The sequence below is a fragment of the Spea bombifrons genome, chromosome 2 (genome assembly GCF_027358695.1).
Source record: "Spea bombifrons isolate aSpeBom1 chromosome 2, aSpeBom1.2.pri, whole genome shotgun sequence".
Lineage (NCBI taxonomy): Eukaryota > Metazoa > Chordata > Amphibia > Anura > Pelobatidae > Spea > Spea bombifrons.
In genome coordinates, this window is record NC_071088.1 from 61232351 (window position 1) to 61255999 (window position 23649).

Below are 23649 nucleotides of genomic sequence, written 5' to 3' on the forward strand. Positions count from 1 at the left end.
CGCCCGCTCCTGCTCGCAAGACCACCCACAAGACCCGCATCGCAATGCAGTCCTCTACAGTTAAGTGTGCTCAAACAGTAGTTCCCAATATCTTCTATCAATGCCCTGCCCATTTGTATGTTGTAACTGGGAAATTAATGGTGATTCTGAGCAGAAAATAAAACGTGTGCATGACAAGAATGATACATGAGGTGATTTTGATCGTCTCCTTTATAATTATTATTATTATTATTTATTGTTTTATATAGCGCCGTCAAATTCCGTAGCGCTGTACAATGGGTAGACAGAACATAACAAGTAGCATGTAACATAACAAATTGACTAACAGAGACAGCAGGTGAGTAGGGCCCTGCTCAAGTGAGCTTACCTTTGAATTGTATGTAAATACCTTTAATTGTGCATAAGTGCTTTAGATAGCTACACAAACCGTGCATCTGCTCTTTCCCCTGCAGTATAATAATCTGTTCTGACGTTTCCCCCTTTCCCTTGACAAGTAGTGATTGGCAGTACTTAGATATACTTTATGACTCTTTGTCCTGTCAGCATGTCATAGTGTGTCGTAGCGGTACTACACACAACTGCCGCTGGAGTAGCACGGGAAGACCTTGGAACCCTCACATGATGGATGGGGCTGGGAACTGGGATCACGTTATAGCAACTCCCCAGCCAATGACTTTAAATCACCTTTTCTTTTCCCCTTTTCTTTTCCCCATCAATGCCTCTGAACCTTAATTAGGTAGTTGATTCCACTCGTGAATATTAAAGGGTTAATTTCTCTTCAGGCCTCTGATATAGAGACGTGACAAGCAAGGTTTGACCAACGCCCCGCTGTCCCACACCCCTTCTGAGTCACTCGACATAACCCGTTAACCACCACAGCTAACTGGCTCAGCGAGTTAGGATACATGTTAAATCTTTAAGATCTCTGATTGGTAACACACTTGCCAGAAAGATATGATACATTATCTCAATGCTATTTTAACTGTACTGTTTATCACATATATATATTTATATGTGTTCTGTGTGTGCAGTAATGGCATTCATATATGTGCATGTTATATTGCTATGGTTTTTTTTAAGTATTGTGTATGTTGTATATGTTCCGGTTATTTCTTATTTCTATCATGTGTTGCTAAGTTGCCTTTTGTTATGATATTCCGAATTGCATTGTATCCCTGCAACACATATTGTTATGTTATGAGTCATTTATTGGTGCTTGTAAGTATTTGTGCATGTATCATTTCTTTTTCTCCTCTATGTAGTAAGGCTGTTGATATATAAGGAGTGGTAACTGCAAAGCTGTCCTGCATGCCTTTATATCAGCTTGAAAATCAGGCTCTGCGAACTAAAGAACAAAAAAAAAAAGAGTTCTTGCTTTCAAAATTGTCACCCTGTAGTTTTAACCCCCACCCTTTTCTATATATCACGGAGATCGGTGGAACCCCTTCCCCCATCACTCGAAGTTCTTAACAATAAAAAGATACATTGTTTATGCTATGTTTAAGGGTTACTGGGCGGCCAAGTTTACATGTTTCTCGGCACACACACACTGTGTGCTGTTTCTGTGGCGTACACAAGCTGCTGTAGCAGCAGGAAGTCAAAGCTGCACTGTGTCTCTGCCACTGGAACTGAAATAGAGTTTAAAATGTTAATAAGGCGGTCCCAGGGAAGTCCAGAACCCATATCACATTAATCATGTAAAATAAAGAGGGTGTGCGTTTTTATGTCATCTCTGATATCCCTAAGCCTGCAAAGAATGTGGGCCCCAGTCCCCACACCGTATCTGCATACCGTTGAAATAACCACCCCAACCACTGTTGTTTTTTTTTTCCTTGCCCCTCCTTAAACTGTCCGAGTTCCTCCCTTCATTCAGAAAGTCTTGCAGAACATCTCGGATTGTTTCTCTTTAGTGTATGTTGCGGGTGTGGTGTGTCGGGGCGGTTATTTCTTTAGGTAAAGTGTCAGTCGAGTCCCAGTGTGTACAAGTGTCCGGCACAGTCAGAGAAAGGAGAGGTGAAACCCATGGGCCACACAGGGGACAGCAAGGATGAACCTCTGGAAGCTCTCCTGCACATGGTCACACACCTACCTGCAGAACAGGTGTGTACCAATATATACACGAATGTATAGATTTGTATATGTGTGTTTAAAAAGGTGCGATAGGCATAAATAGTTCTATAGGCCTCAATCATTTATGTATGACAGATGAGATGAGATGAGAGTCAGTATGAAGTAATGTGACCACATTCATATACACACATTAAGATGTGTAATTAATATGATTACGTACAATCTTATATGTGTATATGAATCTATGGAAATGCATACGCCATCTAGCCTAGTCTATATTATCACAAATGCGTACAATCCAGCTTGCTAAATTACTAGCCAGAAAATCAAAATACATTTCTCTATATGCTGTTACCTGCATAGCATTCATTTTCCTAACAGGTGACCGAACTAGAGGAAAGTTCGAGCTGTATATTAGTGTATATTTATACTAAAATATGCATGCATGTGCTTTTTTTCTCTGGTCCTTCAGATAGTTTGAATGAAGTTTATTCATAGAGAAGTGAACTGTGGGTGAGCTGTGGGAGATGAAGAATTCCATCTCAGCACATCATCTATCAAAAATATATAGCAACTTCGAACTTCTCACAGGAGACACCTTCTGGGTTCAGCCCTTTACAATGTACACTTAATACAGCAATACAGTTCTTTTTATGTGACCACAACTCGCCATAACTCGGTGTTGAGTAAACTCCAGTATATTTACTTATTTTATTTCTACAGCACTAATAAACATTGTAGAGCTATTGCAAAGAAGAGGTAATGCCAATTATGATTAATCTGAACAATCAAAAAACAAACTGGTAGAAAAGGAGAGGGTAGTGCTTCACTTGTATGCTTACATTTTAATCTAAATACAGTATATAGACACACATCATAGACTACTTAGATGGTAAGCTATACGGGAAAGGGACTTCCTTAAATAAAGTAGTTGTACCTATTGTACACCATTCAAAATATGAATATATACAGTATATATATACATTGGCACTATATTCCCATTTTGAAAGGTGTAGAATAGGTACAACTACATATATACACATACATATTAAGGCATGCAATGACATCAGCAAATGTGTGCAACTAGTCATAAATACAGTATCTCATACAACATGGTAAATAATTTGCCACGTTAAGTTAAAGTTTAAAAAAAATACACCCCGACTGTTAATTAAGAACAGGAAATATTTCAAACAATCTCCAACACGAGCACTAATGAGATCATACATATCTAACCAAAGGATTGTCTGTATCGGTCTGACATCTAAGAAAAATCGGTCACAAAACAAATACCACCTCAAACATATCACCTATTCTTCTCAGCAGCCTGTAGTTCAACTCCAAACATTGTTTGGATTTCTTTTGTTCATCTCTAAAATTAACAGTGTGGTACATTGTATTGTACAGAACTAAAACTTTGTTACACAGGGTAAAGGGTAAGCTTTAGTGAGAAGCAGAATGTCATGTTGTAAGGCTATATAACACCATCGTATCCAGCAGAACTGGGCATTGGGTAAAAAGGACATAACAAGTAGGGCAAAGCATAGCAATTAGGAGGATTAAAAGATGAGGAGGGTCCCACTCAAATGAGGCTATAGTAAACATACCTTATAATTATATTACTATTGAAGGGATTTAGATCCTATGCACGGACCTAGTTGCTCAAGATCTTATTTCAACTCTGTTCTGGTCGCATAGAGTGTTTGTGTATCATAAGCAGAGGAATTGATCATATCAATTACATCTATGTCTTTTTTAATAGGAATCTATATGATAATGTTTGGCACAATCCACAGAGATTCCAGAGGATGCCGTGTTTATTGTTACACTTTTTCATGTTTACAATCATTATTGTATGTTTTCTCCCGGGTGCTCAGGTTCGTCATGTTGCAGACTGGGTTAACAGATTGCGGGTATTGGCTTTGGGTGACTAGCCTAAGCAAAGGACCTCTAGGGCTATATTCTCTAAAATATTAGCAGTATCATGTGCTACATCAGGGAAACAGTGGGTGTTTAGGAAAATCATTGCGTAGCAGAGATGGTGGTGTAAGAAAGGGAGCCTTGGAAGCAAGGGGCAGAATTTGCAGTTGACTGCTGGCTCTACAGAAGGGATGGACTTAAAGCCCAGTGTTAAGGAAGGTGTGCATGACTATGTGTGGAGTTTAGCATAGATGTTAAAAATGGCCACACAGCGCCTTGCAAAAGTATTCACCCCCTTGGCATTTTTCCTTTTTTTGTTGCATTACATCTGGGAATTAAAATGATTTTTTTAATTGGGATTTCATGTAATGGACATATACAAAATAGTCCAAATTGGTATAGGAAAATGAAGAAATTTTTTTTTTAATTTTGTGGAATTTTTTTTAAGAAAAGTGGTGCAAAACGCCACAGCAGAGATTCGAGTATCTGTCCATGGGACCACTCTAAGACATACACTCTGCAGAGCTGGGCTTTTTTGGAAGAGTGACCAGAAGCCATTGCTTAAAGAAAAATAAGCAAACACCTTTGCTGTTCAACAAAAGGAATGTGGGAGACTCCCCAAACATATGGAAAAGGTACTCTGGTCAGATGAGACTATAATGCTTTTTGGCATACCTCTCATCACCCCAAGAACACCATCCTCATTGACATTGAAACTACAATGACTCAAAACATACTGCTAAAGCAACACTCAGGTGGTTTAAGGGGAAACATTTAAATGGCGTTGCAATGGCCCAGTCAAACCCCAGACCTCAATCTAATTGAGAATCTGTGGTATGACTTAAAGATTGCTGTGCACCAGCAGAACCCGTCCAACTTGAAGTCGCTGGAGCAGTAATGCCTTGAAGAATGGGAAAAAATCCCAGTGGCTACATGTGTCAAGCTTATAGAGACGTACCCCAAAAGACTTGCAGCTGTAATTGCTGCAAAAGGTGACTCTACAAAGTATTAAGTGGGGGTTGAATAGTTATGCGCGCTCAAGTTTTTTGTTGTATTCCTTGTTTGTTTCGCAATAAAACATATTTTGCATCTTTAAAGTGGAAGTCAAATGATACAAACCCCCCAAAAATCTATTTTAAATCCAGGTTGTAACGCAACAAAATAGGAAAAAGGGGGTATACTTTTGCAAGGCACTTTATATGCTATAAGCCTCCAAACATTAGCAATGATGGGAAGCTTTTATAGTAAATTGAAAATCTTGGTAAAGTTTTAAAAAGGATAGTTTAATACCCAGATATAGACTGGAGATGTGGAACAATGAGTTCCGCTAAGGGGAGCAAGTTTCAGACCCTGCTAAATTAAAAATGTATGTCACAATTAGTATAAACCCAACCAGAATGGATGCCTGCCTGGTGTCTGGATCTGGTAATAACTAAAAACAAAGAGATTATCTCAGACATCCTAGTGGGAGAACACTTGGGAAATAGTGACCTTAACATGGTTTCTTTTGAGGTTAATTAAAAAATGCAAATTGGTCATGACTCCACCAAGAAGGGCCCACTTTAACAGGCTAAGGGCACCTTTGGGAACACATAGACTGGGATGGATTGTTTTTTGGGCAAAACACAGAAGACAAGTGGAATACCTTTAACCATGCATTACAAAATTACACATATCAATGTATACCTTTGGGAAACAAATATAAAAGACACAAAGTAAAAACAACGTGTCTAGTATCATAAAACAAGAACTTGGCATTCAAACATTATAAAAATGAGGGATCAGCACATCATTTATAGAGTACAAACAAAGCCTGCAAAAAGGTGATTAAAATGGCTAAATTGGAAAATGAGAAACTGATTGCTAAGAAAACTAAAACAAAACCCAAACTATGTAAATGGGGGGGGGCTAAAATGATGGTCCTTTATTATCCGAAACGGGGTGGCAGAGAGTAAACAAATATTTTAAATATTTTTTTTCTTCTGGGTATTCCAAGAACCGATGGCTGAGCCCTGCTGGCTGATTTTACAGAACTGTTGCATGGGATTGGCTAACACAGCAATTAAACACTCTTAACGTAGACAAGGCCCCATGGTATACACCCAAGAGTACTTAAGGAGCTAAGCCCAATTCTGGCCAGATCATTATTTCTTATCTTAACGGATTCTTTCAGTTCAGGCATGGTGCCAATACACGGCAGATATGGTGCCAATATTTAAAAAGGGACCTAAATCTCAGCCAGGCAACTACAGGCCAGTGACCTTAAAATCTGTAGTGAGAAAATGATTTGAAGCGTTGCTAAGGGTGTACATTCAATAATACACATTGAATCAAAATATAATTACTAAAAGTCAACAAGGTTTTGTGAAAGACCGGTCTTGTCAACCCAACTTAATAGCATTCTATGAACAAGTCAGTAAAACTATAAATCTAGGTGCGGCAGTAGATGTGATCTTTTTAGACTTTGTTAAATCATATTTTACGGTTCCACAAAAAAAGCTTACTGTACAAATTGTCATAAATAAGCTTAGGGGCAAATGTATGTATTTGGATTAAATATAGAATGCAAAGAGCTGTTGTAATTCTCAAACTGGGCCAAAGTATTAAGTGAAGAACCTTAGGGGTCTGTCCTGGGTCCTCTTCTTTATAATTTGTTTATAAATGATCTCCCATGTTGCATTAAGAGCCATGTCTCAGTGTTTGCTGATGATACAAAATTAGGTAGGTTAATAAAGTCTATCCTTGATGTTACTTCTCTGCAGAAAGGATTTAGACAGAGTAGTGGACTGGGCAGGCAAGTGGCAAATGAGGTCTAATACATACAAAGGTAAAGTTATGCATTATAAAGTATAACAATGCAACATATAATTTAAATGGTATCTCCCTGTGAAAAACTACTAATGAGACGGATTTAGGAATAATTAGAGACAACAGCAGCAGTGCACAATGCCAGTCAGCAGTTGCAAAGGGCCAATAAGATATCAATATGTATAAAACAATTTATTGATTCACGGGAGGAGGATATCATCTTGCCTCTTTACAAGTCAATGGTAAGACCTCACCTTAAATGTGCAGCACAATTTTCAGCACTGGTCCTTCAAAAACATAGCAAACGCTATCCTCACTTTCTTTCAAGAAGTATATAGATGCATTTGCATGATCATGCATGAATTCTCCCTCAAGCTACATTGGTCACTGATTATGTATATAGAGTTTGTCTGAAACCTTTTGCTCTACACAATACATGTTGTAGTAGATTTAAAGTAACAGAGATATTTGTGGACTAGTACTGGTCCCTGTGGCGTTTTTTAAGCAGATTGAAACACAACCTTTTAGTTTTTAAAAATGGAAATAGCACATATCAGGAATGTGACTACTAAGAGCTTTGTAAACCGGATCTACAGACAGTTTTTAAGACTGTTTGGTAACATAATCACGGTCGGATGTTAAGACACAGACTCCGATTAGTTCAATCATTTAGACAGTCTCGCTGCTAATTAACATCTTCCTCCCCAGCGTATCTTCCTCACAGGACAGTTGTCAGCACTGGTCTTAGCTTTCCTTTTCCGCTGGTATCTGCCGCCTTCAACATGTGGTTCAAACCTCAGACACACCATGGCCTTGCTCCTTGGCATCTGTTTGTCACTCTACTGCTTTGGATGGTAAGAAACAATGAAGAACACTTTTCTCTTTTTTAGTAATTAGGGGTCATAAATCCATAAAACAATATTTTGAAATTAAATTGTCAATCCCTAAAGTTAATCCACATATTCTATTTATTAATTTGTGGAATATCATTCATCTTATTTTGTTCTTTTGGTGTTATATAGGTGCAACAACCTTATCTGTACATAAATTAAACTGTCATTCCCTGTATTTCAAGTTATTCCCTACTTTTCCAAGTTTAGAAACTGCAAAATAAGGTTGTCAGACTATTGTTTCTGATGCAAAATGTCATATGTTTACACTGATAATATTTTCCTTAGGCTTAATCACTCAGCCAACAGTGGTCCCTGGTTATCCCAAGTTGTGATAGTTACTGACACCTCTAACACCTCTGGTATTGTCAAACCCAACTATCTAACCAGGTTTACTTGGCACCCTGAAACACGCAAGATAAATCAGTGGATGCTGGAATTCTTAATCTTCAGTAATGTTTCCACCGACCCTGGTGGCATTTCTGTTCAGCAAGCAAATTGGGTGAAAGTCAGTGACTAGTGAATTGAGCCACGTGCACTACAGATGGACTCAACATTTAATGTAATTCATGACAGTTGTAATATGAAAGGACATTTCAGAATTCTAAAACATTGACAAAAATAGTCTTCTAGTAAAGGCTAATGTTGAAATTTTCCTCCAGCAACATAACTATTGCAGAGTGTGTGTGTATGGCCTGTGAAACTGCATTATACAGCTCTTATTGGACCCAGTTCCCTCTTTTCTAAGAGTGATGGATATTGCAGTACAAGAAGAACGCTCTGCTCACATTTAACTCCATCCCAATGTCTTATCTCTCTCCTTGTTCCAGGCTTGCATTATTTTTACTTGGAGAGGTGGTCCTTGGATATCTTCTACTTCTCTTTGCTGATCCAAGGAGAGTTCATGTGTGAGTATAACAAATTAGCCCATTACTGGTTTAATGCATTACTGTGACCAGAGTTGGTACTCAATGCTCGTGTTCACAGGTACACTCTGCTGTTGACTATGGGATACCTGACAATATTCCACATCAGAAGATTTGTCTACCCTGCAGAGGATGAATTGGACTTCACTGTGTAAGGAAATCTGTGTATAAAATAAACTTACAGTGACTGTAATCCATTTTGTGAATAGCTAGTAAATGTTAAAATGCAAGCACCTCTGTTGCTTAACTTTGTTATCTTAATATATAATGTTAATATTGTATAATATGGGAATGTTCTAGAATACTACGGTTTGGCAGTTGAAATTATCCCTATAAAGTTTTTTTCAATAACAAAAGCTTTCTGAAAGTTGACTATTAAGTCCACTTTCAATCTAATTAAGACCAAGGATTGACAAAAGGTCCACAGATGGACACCAAGGCTTGTGGATGTCATTGGACTATATGAGGAATTTAGCAAGATATACTTGAAGCCTTGAGATGTCTGCTCCTAGGTTTTTATAAGGTATGAAAGCAACTTTGAATAAATAAGGGCCTTACACACAGCTTCAGTATAGTCTTTGTGATTTTTCTTTCTTATGGACTGAAATTCTAGTCTCTGGCTTTGTCCTCTAGTTGGGCTTATTCTCATATATTTAGATTTTCATTTAGTTGAGCCACCCATTTGTTTATCATCACTGACTTATCTGTTATGAGACTTTGCTGTCCCTTTAAATTGAGTAACTTATATACATTTGTTTCTCATTCTCTCCTGTAGGCCTCTCATGATGTTGACCCAGAAAATCAGCAGAGTGGCCTTCGAATTTCATGATGGTAAAGCAGCTCAGCTATGGGGCCATAGAGAGGTGGAATATGGAAAATGAAAGGCTTTATTGCAGAATGTGGCATATAAAGCATACCATTTTATGCAAACATCCACTCAAATAGGACAATAAATTATTCTGTGACGTTCCACAGTAAATACAATTAAGTATGTGGTAATGAGAGTTCCTTTTGTTTAAAATAGTTGATAAGGAGGATGTGTATCATCTTCATCTATGTAAAACTATTGTATGTGAAATTCAAAAAGGTGAATTAGTGGTTATGCAGTGAAAGGAAAGACAGTGGACAAAAAGGTGTTTACTTCTGATAAATCCTCAGTTATGCAGATCAGTATATTTAATAAACCCACAAATATAAAAAAAAACAAATCCACGTCACCCGTTCAGAGAATTCATCTAAACTACTTGGCATAGGATCTATATGCTTTTTCCAGGGGCAATGGTGGGGCAAAATGGATCAAAGTGATAAGCAGCACTTATGAGTTCTCATTCCTACTGTTGCACCAGATTGCTTCTGTACGTCCCGAAATAATCCTGCAAATTCATTAGACAGAATATATTCTTCTTTGGCAAAAAAACAGTTTCTGGAAACCTTGAGGTAGATGTGGTGTAGGTAGTCTAATTTAGTGCTGAATTATGAATTATGTCAATTATGCATACCCCCTTGCAATTACTGTGTGAGATGCAGAGTGCTGTTGTAATATGCAATAACAGTCAGGTTTGAAAATTAATGATATATTGTGTTACAGGTACTGTCCGGACAGATCAATCCCTTAGCCCCTCACAAAGACATCTTGCTATCAGGTAAGTTTATTTTCCTCTTCTTGCCCCTTTCCTCTTTCTTTCCTAGGCTCTAATACTCTTATTTCTCTGCCTCCAGGTCATACCCACCGATTCTCACCTACTTCAGTTATACTCTGGGATTCCTGGGTCTCTTGGCTGGTCCTGTTTGCTCGTTTAATGATTATCAGATATTCATTCAAGGGGCTGAAAAATGGAAGAACCCAGGGGTATGTAGCATACTTTTATTTTATTAGACACCTGGCCATATCCACAAACCTGGGCCCTTTAGGATAGACTATTGCTGTTTATAGAAAATGAATTCCTGAAAACAGTGACATTCACTGCTAAAGAAAGGCTCAAATGTCATTTTCAGGGACCATTTTTCCTAATCTACCCTGCATACCAGTGGGAGGTGAACTGGGAGTTCCTGATATCTAGTGTGAGGGACTTGGCAATCTATCTACTCACCTATGTAGTGATATATCCTGGTACAAAAAAAGAAGGTTGGGGAAAAAAAAATATATATATATATATATATAAATATATATTGGCACCCTTGATAAATATGATCTTTTCTTAAAAAAATACACAAAAAAGTACTCTGCACTCACTACACTAAAATGCCCAGGTCCTCTGGTAGAAAAACAGCCCCAAAGCATTAAAGAGCCACCACCATGAGGTATGTTTCCATATTGCCACCGCTCTGTGCGTGCCAAACCCACCTCTGGTGCTTACTGTCAAAAAGTTCTATTTTGGTTTCATCTGACCATAGAACCCGATCTAGTTGGGTTCCAGTAGTTGAGTTTGTTTTTGGATGAGAATAGAGGCGTTTTCTTGAAACGCTTTCAAACAACTTCTGGTGATGTAGGTGATGTTGGATTGTCATTTTGGAGACTTTCTGACCCAGAAGAAGCTAACCTCTGCAATTCTCCTGCTGTGATCCTTGGACATCTTTTTGCCACTCAAAACATCCTCTTCACAGTGAGTTGAGACAGTATAGAAACACTTCCTCTTCCAGTTGGCTGGAGCCTCTTAATTATTTTCCTGATGGTGGAAATGGGCATTTTCAATGGGCTTGCTTTTTTCTTATAGCCATTTTCCATTTGTGAAGCTCAACAATCTTTTACCAAACATCACAGCTATATTCCTTAGTCTTACCCATTGTGATGAATGACTAAGGGAATTTGGCCTCTATGTTACATAATATTTATACCCCCGTGAAACAGGAAGTCATGGTTGAACAATTTCCTGTTCCTAGTCACAAACATGCACTAAAAAAAATGTAAAATACCAATGGTGATATATTTCAAATATATTTTTTCTCCTATGAATTCATAAGGGTGCCAGTAATGCACCACACGTATGTTTAACATTTTTTTTTTTTTTTAATGTTTTGTGTCTTCAATGGTTTGATATCCATGAGAGCAGTGTTTTTGTGTATTTGTTGAAGAAAAGATCAAAGGGTTAAACAATAAAGACAATTTTTCACACCCTTCTTTGCTCACATTTACCATGGGTTCCAATATTAGTAGTATATACACATTATATGAAGGGGTATAACTAGGAACCACAGGGCCCTGGGACCCCAACTTCACCAAGCAACATGTTTCACAGTGCCACCTTTGCCCTAAACAGCTTGTGGGTGACACCATTGACCCAAACAGCCTGCCTGTGCCATCTTTCCCCCAGTTTGTCATACCCCTTAAACAGCTTGTCTGTGCCATCATTGCCCCCAAACAACTTTTCTGTGCCTTCCTTGCGCCTTGCCCCCGACTGGTCCAGGTCAGAAGGGCCCTTTCTGAGCAATTTTGAGAAGACAGGAACAAGTGGTTACAGGGGCCGCCCTGGCCCCCCTAAAGAGACAAGACCCATTGAAGGTGTAACTGCTGTGACCCCTGTAGTTATGCCACTGACTATATTGTCAGATATTTTATGATAGAAAACATGTATTCCATATATTCTGTACTTTACATGAACACAAAATGGAGTCAGAGCCATTTTATTTTACTTAATCATGTAGTGATTATTTCTTTTTGTCCTTGTTCCCTCTATAATTGAGAACAAAGGAGTATTCATGTATAATGATGTTTCAGTGTATACAGGGGCGTACCTAGAGTATTTGGCACCCGGGGCGGATCCTGTAAGTGGCACCCCCCCCCCCAAATGTAAAGACATCTACAAAATTATGTTGGCAAGAATACTTATTGCACCAATTTGTAAACTGTATGTTAACTGTAAACAACAAGAAATCTGAAAAAATAAATTAATAACTTATAAGTAAAATAAACACATATAAATAACATTTACTGAACATATAATAGTGCTTTCTTTAATAACCCTCCAAAAAAAACGGCGTCCACATTGCCCACATAGAACCTGACCAGCACCCAAATTACATACACATAGGACGTGCCATATTTGCCCCAAACAGCCCAGCATGAGTCAGCATTGTTCCCAAACAGCAGAGTGTACGCTATCTTTGTCCCATGAACACACTACCTGTGCTATCTTTGTCCCATAAACACCCTGCCTGTGCCATTTTTGTCCCATAAACACCCTGCTTATACCATCTTTGCCTTTTTGACAAATCAACTATACACCTATGATTAACACAAACACTTTTACAGTCACTCACTAATTCACTTTCATTCACACAAATTATTTACACATATTCATTGATGCATTCTCACAAATTCATTAATTCTCTCACTCATTCACACAATTCATCCACACATTAATCCATTCATTTTCTCTCTCTTATTCTGACTCTTTATTTCAATATTCTTGCTACCCTCCTTTATCCCTATCTACCCCTTCTCACTCCCTTCTCCCTATCTACCCCCTATCCCCCCGTCTCACTCCCTTCTCCCTATCTACCCCCTATCCCCCCGTCTCACTCCCTTCTCCCTATCTACCCCCTCCTAACTATCTACCCTCTCCCCCCTTTGAAGTTCACTTACCTTTCAGGAGTCCTGCGGTGGGGGTGCAAGGCCTCTGCCTCCCAGCTCTGCCACTGTATGGAACAGTATAGAGTGATGGGAGTTATGATGTACTTTAGAGCATAATTATATAATGAAAAAGACATTGGAAATGGTACAGCATAACACCCATCACTCTCACACATTTACCATTCCACAGATTCTACACATACCAATCCACATTTACCAATCCACACATACCAATCCACAGATTCCACATATACCAATCCACACTTACCAGTCCACAGATTCCACACATACCAATCCACATTTACCAATCCACACATACCAGTCCACAGATTCCACATACCAATCCACAGATTCCACACATACCAATCCACACATACCAGTTCACACATACCAACCCACAGATTCCACACATACCAATCCACACATACCAATCCACAGATTCCACACATACCAATCCACACATACCAATCCACACATACCAGCCCACAGATTCCACACATACCAATCCACACATACCAGTCCACAGATTCCACACATACCAATCCACACATACCAGCCCACAGATTCCACACATACCAATCCACAGATTCCACACATACCAATCCACACTTACCAATCCACACATACCAGCCCACAGATTCCACACATACCAATCCACATTTACCAATCCACACATACCAGTCCAGATTCCACACATACCAATCCACACTTACCAATCCACACATACCAGCCCACAGATTCCACACATACCAATCCACATTTACCAATCCACAGATTCCACACATACCAATCCACAGATTCCACACATACCAATCCACAGATTCCACACATACCAATCCACAGATTCCACACATACCAGCCCACAGATTCCACACATACCAGCCCACAGATTCCACACATACCAATCCACATTTACCAATCCACACATACCAATCCACAGATTCCACACATACCAATCCACATTTACCAATCCACACATACCAGTCCACACATACCAATCCACAGATTCCACACATACCAATCCACACATACCAATCCACAGATTCCACACATACCAATCCACACATACCAATCCACAGATTCCACACATACCAATCCACATTTACCAATCCACACATACCACACATACCAATCCACACTTACCAATCCACACATACCAATCCACAGATTCCACACATACCAATCCACAGATTCCACACATACCAATCCACAGATTCCACACATACCAATCCACAGATTCCACACATACCAATCCACACATAGCAATCCACACATAGCAATCCACACAGACCAATCCACACATAGCAATCCACACATAGCAATCCACTCTCACTGTCACTGAATGATTTCCTACCTTTCCTCTTTTCTTCTTGCAGCAGTCAGCTCCTTTTCTTCCTCTTCGCTCCTCTTCTTCTGTCTTCTTCCGGTTCAGAGGGCACGGACGAAGGTGGGCGCGGCTTCAGTGTTGCTTCAGCAGCAGTTGCCGCGCGGATCGCGAGGGAGCGGTATCGGAGGTCTTTAACAGACCTCCGATACCGCTCCCTTGCGAGCCTGCTCCTCCAGCGGCGGACATTACTGTCCGTCTCTGGAGGGGTGCCGGGTGCCGGCAAGTTGGCACCCCCCTGATGAGCGGCACCCGGTGCGGACCGCCCCCCCCGCCCCCCGCTAGGTACGCTACTGAGTGTATATATGATACAATTAATGTTATCTTCCATGAGAAAGTTAAGGAGTAGACACTGCATATCTTTAGAAATGTAACTTGGAATGGGGGATACATGGGAAGACTACCAAGACCTGAGTTACTATCTAGGAAGTAACATTTGGCGATTAGGGTGACCAAGGATAAATTCCAAACACATATGTTATGGTTTTAAGTTAATTCTTAGACCAGAGCGTCTCTCACAGGTAAATTAAGAAATTACAACGGTGTAAATATGAGTAGAAATCCTAATTATAATGGGTAAAACCCACCGTTATGATTGGAGAATTCCAATCAAGAGGTGGAGGCTTTGATAATAAGCCCTGTCTTTAAAAGCTTATGTCTTGAATAAAAAAAAGAAAAGGACCTTAAGATCGCACCCTGAAATGGACAGACCCTGACGGATTTATTCACCAAATTTACCCCAGAGAATTGGAATCTTAAGATTCTGGCACCATATTTCACTCTTGGAAATACTTTGAGTTCTAACCTATATAACTGGTAGAAAGTTATATTCTTTTCCACTTAATTTCTTGCCAATGAACCTGGATTAATTTCTACAAGGACCGGTGGGACAACAGCAACAAGTGGTGGTAATTATAATTGTTTTATTATTCTGAATAGAGATGAATTTTGTCTTCTTCGTATAGAATTCCCTGTTTCTGGGAAGTACTATATTGCATTATTGTATATGACGGCTTGTGAGACTGCAGCTTATAACCCGTGATAATAACAATAATGAAAAGGTATTTTTACCTATAGATGAAGTTTGACATTATTTGCATCTATTAGGAATTTCACTAATACTCTTAGACACAATTAAATTATTTTTAATTTGTTATATTAGTTGAACTAATGTTAGAGAGATAGTGATATCTTTATTACTGCCCTGATTATTATCAATTTTTGGTTGCTGAGTGGGATGGAAATTGTGTTTTAGACTCATAAAGTAGTAACTCATATTGATAACTATCGATAATATACTGTATTTGTATTGATTCATTTTTGACATGTTTTAAGAACTTTGTGTTTTATATTATGCACTGTTTGACTCATATATAGATTTTATAAATTGTATTTACAATAAATATTTTTGATTGATTATCTTGGTGATATCTATCTGATTTGAATTATAATTTTCGGCGATCTGAAAGGATTTAGGATCGGAGATAAAATATAGGGTATCTCCTTAAATTAATATTGTGGATGTGGTACTACAATATTTGGTAGCGTCGTTATTTTGCGTATGTGATAAAATATTGGTTTTGCCTATTTTGTCTCATTAATATCCCTAACAATATGGACAAAAGTATTGGGACAACTGACCATTACACCAACAGGGACTTTTATGACATTGCAATCTAAATACATTATTATGAAATTGTGGTCCTCCCTTTGCAGCTATAACAGCTTCCACTCTTCTGCAAAGGCTTTCCACAAGATTTTGTGTTTCTGTGGGAGTTTTTGCTGATCTCACAAATGCTATACTGGATGAATGGGCAAAACACTACAAAAGCTTCTGGAAAGCCTTCACAGAAGAGTGGAAGCTGTTATAGTATATATATAATGTCTATGTATTTAGAATGTGATGTCATAAAAGCCCCTGTTGGTGTAATGGTCAGGGATCCCAATATGTGTCCATATAGTGTATATATTTATGTAAAAAAACAACTGAAATGACAGCATCAATATTATAATGTCAGTATTCGGGAGACTGGTTTATATTGCCCTGGAGGTTACAATAAACAAATAATATTAGACAATAGTGGTTCTGTATAACAACAATTCTGGTCATGAAAACAGCGCAATCAGCAGGAGCATGCCATTTGTTGTTATGGAGGTTGATCAACATTTACCTGTTTCTAACAAGATTGCTATGTACACAGAAAGAATAACATTATTTAACTTATTGATATACTACAAACTATGAATGGGTTATGTTGTTTTTTTGTTTTGTTTATTCATCGCTGTGGTAATTTCAGCTGCTGTGCTTAGCATTGTTATCATTTCGTAATATTGTCCTTGAGTTCTTTTTCCTAATGCTTATTCAATTTTCTATTGAAAATATTTCTAACTTGTTCTATAATTAAGTTAAAGGCATCTGAGTGATCACCCTAGTAATATGCAATCTTGCTTTTGCTGAGAATCTTGAAGTAGGCTACAAATCTATGCACCTGTTGGTGTATACAAGTTTAAAACGTATTATTCTGTATTAAGCATGCTATGTATAGAAGAAGCAATTCAAAATAATTAAGTCTTATTTCCAGTTTTAGTGACTTAATATGACCAGCACTGATTCTTACAGAATAGAAGTGTGCAACAATTCAAAGGGATATAAGCATTTACGTCATTTTGACATACTGTATGTGCCTGTGCTAGCTAAAATACATGTGAAACAGTATTCCAAACGTATTTGCGTGTTATGTATTGCACTCTGTGAGTGACATTTCGCATGTGTCCAATAAAACCTTTACGCACACTGTACATTATCAGCTTACACTTCCCTACTTGCGTTTTTCTTGTTAACATTTTTTATTTTCCTTTTTGCAACAGAAACTTGCTACAGGAAAACACATGTATTGCTCAAATATCCGACATCTGTTTTGTGCAACATGTATTGTAATCCAGGAAACTAGCATAGTCCAATATAACCTAATGTATGCAGCATATAGTTCCTTCTGCCGATATAGCACCACACGTTGCAGTCTAAAATGGCTCATGCCAATTGTGCAGTTTAAAACATTGTAGAAAGCACATATTTTAAGTTTTTTGTCAACAATATATTATTCTATGGCAAATAATTGCCAAAAATGATATGATTATTTTTAAACTAACATATGCGTAGAGGACCAAATTTACATTTCAGATTTGCTTGTGCCAAAATACTATCAGGTCGTCTACATTCTAATTTTACAAAAAAGTTTATTTTAAAGACATTGGGTTTATTTATATAGAGATAAAATGATAAAAGTGGAACAAATCAACAGCAGAGGTCCAAAGTCTCCCAGAGATGCATGCAAGAATATCCCTGATGCACGATCTCTTTAAATGTCTCTCTGCCGTCTGTGTCCATATTTTCACAGCTCCACTTCTTCTCTTGCCTCTTCTTGTTCTTCTGTCTTCTTCCCTCGCCCGCTTCTACCCTGTATCAGCTCAGTTAACCAGGCCTCTCAAAGGTGCAGAGCCTCCGTGCACACCCTCTCTCCCAATTGGAGGAACATGAGAGAGGCCCCATGGAGCGTGCGTTGGGTCCGGCCTTTTGAAGAAGTACCCCAGGAGGCCAGAATATTGCAGACAGCGGAAAGCAAAAAACTTTTCTGTACTTGTTTTTCTCAGCGAATCTGTCTGCATTATTCTGGCGTCTTTGAGTACTTTCACAAAACGGTGACGCCACGGTGTGTGCCACGGGGATAGCCTCTTCCCCTTCCTGCAATCAGGGGAGAGAGTAGGCACAGAGGCTCCGCCCTTTTGAAGAAACTTTCCAGGAAGCCTGGTTAACGCCAGCTGATACCAGGGAGGCGCAGATAAAGACAGAGGAACAAGAAGAGACAAGAGAAGAAGCGGAGCTGGAAAAAAAAAAGGAGACAGGGATACCAAATTGGTCAGCAGAGAAGGTATTTTCTTTGCTTTTGTTTGCTTCTTTGGGGGTACCTTTCTCGCTTTTGTACTTTCGTATGAATTAACAAAATTGGAGCAGTTTCATTTGGACTAAAAATGACCACGTGCATTTCTAAAACACAAGGAATATTCTTTTATGAAGTAACAAACAAACACATTTTAAAAATACACATAATCAGGCAAAACATACACATAACCATATTGTAGCATAGGAACTTAGTATTCGTGTTATATGCAAATTTTGACACAACCGTGTCCTTTTTTGGCAGCATGTAAGTCTTTCCAGCTTCTAGGTTCTCAACCACTAGACCCCCTATAAATCTCCCTGAAGCCCATTTTTTAAACTTGGGACCTCTGCAACAGGAACATTCCATTGGTTGCTATATTGATTGCACAACTTACCAATGTACATTAACAGAAGGAGAGCATAATATTACATTGTTTTTTTACTCTGAGTTGTCTTTGTTGTTCCATCAGGCTGCAGTGTGCAAGAAATTGTGTCTCTGCTCTTTCCTCCTGGCAGCTCATCTAATGCTGTCAGATCGCTTCATACTATCAGATGACCCACACCACTCTCTGATTGGTCGCTATTTCTATCTGTATCTGGCCGCATTTTCCAGGAGACCCAAGTATTATTTTGCCTGGACTCTAGGTGAGATCTCATGAACTGTTGACTAAAGTTTTCTACAGAATGGAAAACGTTTTAAAAAGAATCCTAAACAAAATCCTTAAAATTTGAATTTTGTTTTGGTACCACTATGTTATTCACTGTTAGTATAATAATAAAAATTTGGAAAAACTGGATGAGTTAAATCTCCAAAGCAATAATAGGAGAGCTACAGATTAGTCTTCTTGATCAATTGCTCAGACATAGAATCTTGGAACTCAAGTACCATGACTATTGAGTCTGAGCTCCCTAGAACTTCTGCACTAGCAATTTGTAAAAAATAAATAAATGTGATCATTAGAATACTGATAAATGTGACACTTAAGAGGAAGGAAATTAGTTTTACATGATAATGATTTTCAGAGTAGCCTGCAGGGAAAGTAGTGATGGAGCTTTTCCATTATTGGTCTTTCAATGTCTCAGGAAGAGTAGGGTGCTAGCAGTTATTCACAGTAGCACAAGTAGATACAACAGTTATAACATGTATGTTAAAGACAAAAGGAAATTATAAATATATCTTATAATTATATACTATGGGTTTTGACAGTAAAATACATATTTATATGTTGATTCTCTTTTTGTGAGCAGCAGATGCCATAAACAATGCTGCTGGCTTTGGATTTAATGGGTTTTCTGAAGATGGAACAGAAAAATGGGACCGCTTGTCCAATCTTGATATAATGAAAATTGAGGTGAGATATCCATGTTTAGAGACAAAAACATGAAATTGAAATATTCCTTAATTTACAACACTTTTTTTCTCCTTACTCGCTTTTACAGACAGCTTCCAGTTTCAAGACATTTATTGACAATTGGAACATACAAACAGCAGTCTGGTTAAAAGAGTTAAGTATAAATGATGGGGACATGTTCACGATATTTGAAATGGAATACACTTTGTCTTATGTGTCAATATATGTCACACTATTTGTTCATTTTTCAGATGACCATTTGCTTTACCTAATGATTGTGCTATGCCACATATTTAAGTTTCTGACAACCCTAGGCAGAGAAAGTTACATTGAAGGCTTTGTATTCAGGGCACCTGAAAAGGTGTATGAGCAAAAGGGAACCAAAAATAATTGCCAATGGATGCGGTAAAATACCAACAGATGGTCCTCCTATGTGACCTTTAGGGTCTTCCTTATGGAAAATCAGGCCATAAGTTGTACCCAGACTTAACCTTTCAATATCCCATAGGAATGTCTGGGGTGTGTGACCAAAGCAGATTGAAAACATCTCTGTTCGGTATGGTGCTACCATGTTGTGTTTCTTTCCTGAAACGCCCTTTTAACACATCTTTCTTTCATAGGGTTTGCTATGACCGAAGCCCATATAACCCACTACTGGCCACTTTCGCATTGTCGGCAGTCTGGCATGGAGTACATCCAGGATACTACCTCACTTTCCTCACAGCTGTTCCCATCACTTTAGCTGCTCGCAGGGTGAGCCGGGCTCAGAATAAGCAGTTAGAGGGAGTGAAACAGGCTTGTTGGCAGAAGCAATGGACAATGTTCATTATTCTATTTTTGCTTAGACACATTAGTGTCACAACGTGGGCATAAACATTGCTTTCACAATATAGTATGTTCTTTGTGTCTTCTCCCCCTAACCCTTCAGCCTTAGTGACTTCCAAACAATGACCTGCATGAAACATCATTTTAAAAAAGTCCCCTCCCAAGCAACAGGAAAAAAAGTTAGCTGACCTGTTCTGAAAATGTCTTTCATGAATAACAGTCAACTTGATACACACATCCTGCTTTCATGATACTAACACCCTTGGAGAGAAATTAGGCAGACATTTTATGGCTCATTAGGTGGAAAATAGAGTTCTGATGTAGTAAAGAGGATGAAACCTGTTTTAGTAAACTGGGAGAGGAAAGGTTGGGGGTGGTTGGGGGTGCCATACAGGATTTATTTCCATTACAGCAGGTGTGTGAGGGAAGGATAACTTTTATGTTGGTAACCCTTTATGATACTGTCCCAGGTGAGGAGCAATATACGACCATGGTTTCAAGCAACAGCATTAAGCAGGGCGGTGTATGGTTTTGGGACCTGGCTGTGTACGCAGGTAGCAATGAGTTACACTGTGGCACCCTTCCTACTGCTGGAGCTTGGACAATCACTGCAGCTATACAGGTAAGACTGGGGTCAGGGTACATTCAAAATAAATTAAAAAAAAAGAGAGAAAATGTTCAGCAAGAACGGTAATTTAAAAAAAAAAAGCAGAAAAAAACACCAGACCTAACCAGAATACTGGATGATTACAGTCTAGTGGATGGTAACTAGATGGTGACTGTTAATCCCTTTTCAAATTGTTCTTCTAGGTCTGTACGATTTTCTTTCCACATCCTCCCAATTCTGGTGCTTCTAATTCTCCCCAAAAACAAGACATTTCACAGTAAAGTTGAAGGATTCACTAAACCAGAGTGTGACCGGAACTATAATCATCTAAAGAAGGAATCCTGAAACAAAGACATTTATTTTGCCCGTTGTTGCCTTGGAGACGTCTGGGCTTCTCTCTGGGTTCCACCACGGTTCTCCCTCCGAATAACAAGTTTGACAGTCCAGTGGACAGCTTCATGCAGTCAGTGGGTGATTAGAGCTTCCTACTTCCAGAGAATAACTGATAAGGTGACAGTGACTTACGGAGAACAAAGTTGTAGGAGAAAGTTCTGAGATTGAAGAACGGTTTGAATGTTTGCAGTGAACAGTTAAACAATCCTGCTTCCAGTAGCTCACTTGGCCAGATGGTGTTCCTGGAGACATTGAAAGTTCAATCCCATGATTGCTTAATTTAATTATTTTTTAGATATTTATTGTTAGCAATAATCGTAAAATGACATATTTTTTTATACCTTTTTAACTATACATCTTACTTGCAACTAAGCTATAAGCGATTCTGTTGGACAGTGATAGTTTTCAACTAGGCAAAGAGAACAGGTTTCTAAGGAAACCTGGCTGCAGACACCCTGAATGAAAGAAAAAAAGGTCTACATCGACATCCTTAGATCATGTTCTTAAAGGAGCAGGGGGGGAAAATGGTTTGTATTAGTAAGAGAAACAGTTCTCCTTGTGAAACAAAGACTATATAGGATTCCAAAAGAATTCAATGTTTTAAACATGTTTTAAAACTGCATCTTGCTGCAGAAAATGTCTTATGTTTATATAGTTTACATGAATGCAAATGACCCAACACTAATTAAATTTGATTTTTTTAAGTTGTTGTATGTCATTCACTTAGCACCTTCTAGGCCATATTTTTGCACCGATTTAAGGTGTTGATCCATCTATTTAATATTTGTTGCAACTGTATGTAGCATTAGAAGCAAACACTGCCCAGTAATAATTACGGTATTTATTTTCTTAAGATTTTGGCCTCATTTATAATTTTTGAAGGTACCAAAATGTAAATTGTATTGTATTGTAATGTAAAAAAAGAAGAAAAAAAAACATCCTAGATGTTTTTTGTTGCTTTAATGGGATTAAACCTTCAGGCGGAAGAATAAAATGACAAGTATGCAAGAATTTGTTTGCTTAACACTGTAGGCAATACAATTAGTTAATTCTCTAAGTGGAACAACAACACTACTGTGGTAAAAGAATATTAACGTTGGAAGGGGGACTTGGAGGTAAGAGAACAATTTGCCCACTTGTTATGTGTTGACTAATTTGGGTCATCAGCTTTATACTTGTAATTCCAAATTTGTGCACAAAGTGGGGATATAAAATACATTAGACATAATTTCTAAAATAACCTAATTATTTCTGTGCTTGAATATATACTAGCACTTTACGGCTTAATGCATATTAAGATTCTTCTAAAATTCTCCAGTGTGGCTAATCTGGCTACCATTCGCTCTTCTCCTCTCCTCCACACTCTTATTTGCCTCTTCTTCATCTCCATCCCTGTGTTGCCTCATTCTCTATCTAAGTTGATCACATTCATCCATTTTTCCAGGATACGTATGCGCTTTACATGTTGCTGACTAGTCCATGTACTAGTGCTACTGTGTAGTATGTGGGAAGTATAAACTCACAGAATGGCAGTAATTACTCTGAATACCGCAGTTCCTTTCTAAGACTGAACAAAACAAGGTATGCAGATGGATCCCTACTGAACAGCAAGTTCACAAGAACATCTTACCCAGAGTTCCCCTGGTACACAAAACTTTAGGCGTTACCAGACTATACTTGTATACCAATATGTGTGGATGTTGGAAAGGGAAACTTTGTGTAATAGGAACAAGGGTGGCAAGTATTAAACCCTGGCTGCTGTCATGTCTATTACTCTTCCAGGCAGGGCCGGCCTTAGGGGTGTGCGACCTGTGCAGCCGCACAGGGCGCCATGGCAACAGGGGCGCCGTCCGGGACTTAAATTATAACATTTTTTTTTGTAACTTTATTTAACCTCCTCCATGCTAAATAAAGGTTTTTTAACTTTATTTAACATGGAGGACGCCGTCGCGGTGCCGGCGTTT

At 38.5% G+C, this 23649-nt stretch overlaps 1 protein-coding gene across 1 annotated transcript; it reads left to right on the forward strand.

Moving 5' to 3' along the window:
- The first annotated feature begins 1666 nt into the window (after positions 1 to 1666).
- Positions 1667 to 22389, forward strand: LOC128472555 (lysophospholipid acyltransferase 2-like). Its single transcript, XM_053454455.1, has 13 exons — positions 1667 to 2100; positions 7507 to 7652; positions 8519 to 8596; positions 8676 to 8765; positions 9390 to 9445; positions 10203 to 10257; positions 10334 to 10463; positions 18979 to 19153; positions 19757 to 19860; positions 19949 to 20013; positions 20481 to 20613; positions 21156 to 21307; positions 21496 to 22389. The coding sequence occupies exons 1-13, from the start codon at positions 2023 to 2025 to the stop codon at positions 21635 to 21637; spliced, it is 1404 nt and encodes a 467-aa protein (XP_053310430.1). The 5' UTR covers positions 1667 to 2022; the 3' UTR covers positions 21638 to 22389.
- Positions 22390 to 23649: the final 1260 nt, after the last annotated feature.

Bases quoted from the DNA above. Each gene is read 5' to 3' on its own strand.
- LOC128472555 (XM_053454455.1), top strand. From the start codon at position 2,023: ATGGGCCACACAGGGGACAGCAAGGATGAACCTCTGGAAGCTCTCCTG. The intron at 10,464-18,978 runs GTATGTAGCATA...TTGTTCCATCAG, and splicing joins AAAAATGGAAGAACCCAGGG to GCTGCAGTGTGCAAGAAATT. The intron at 19,154-19,756 runs GTGAGATCTCAT...TTTTGTGAGCAG, and splicing joins TTATTTTGCCTGGACTCTAG to CAGATGCCATAAACAATGCT.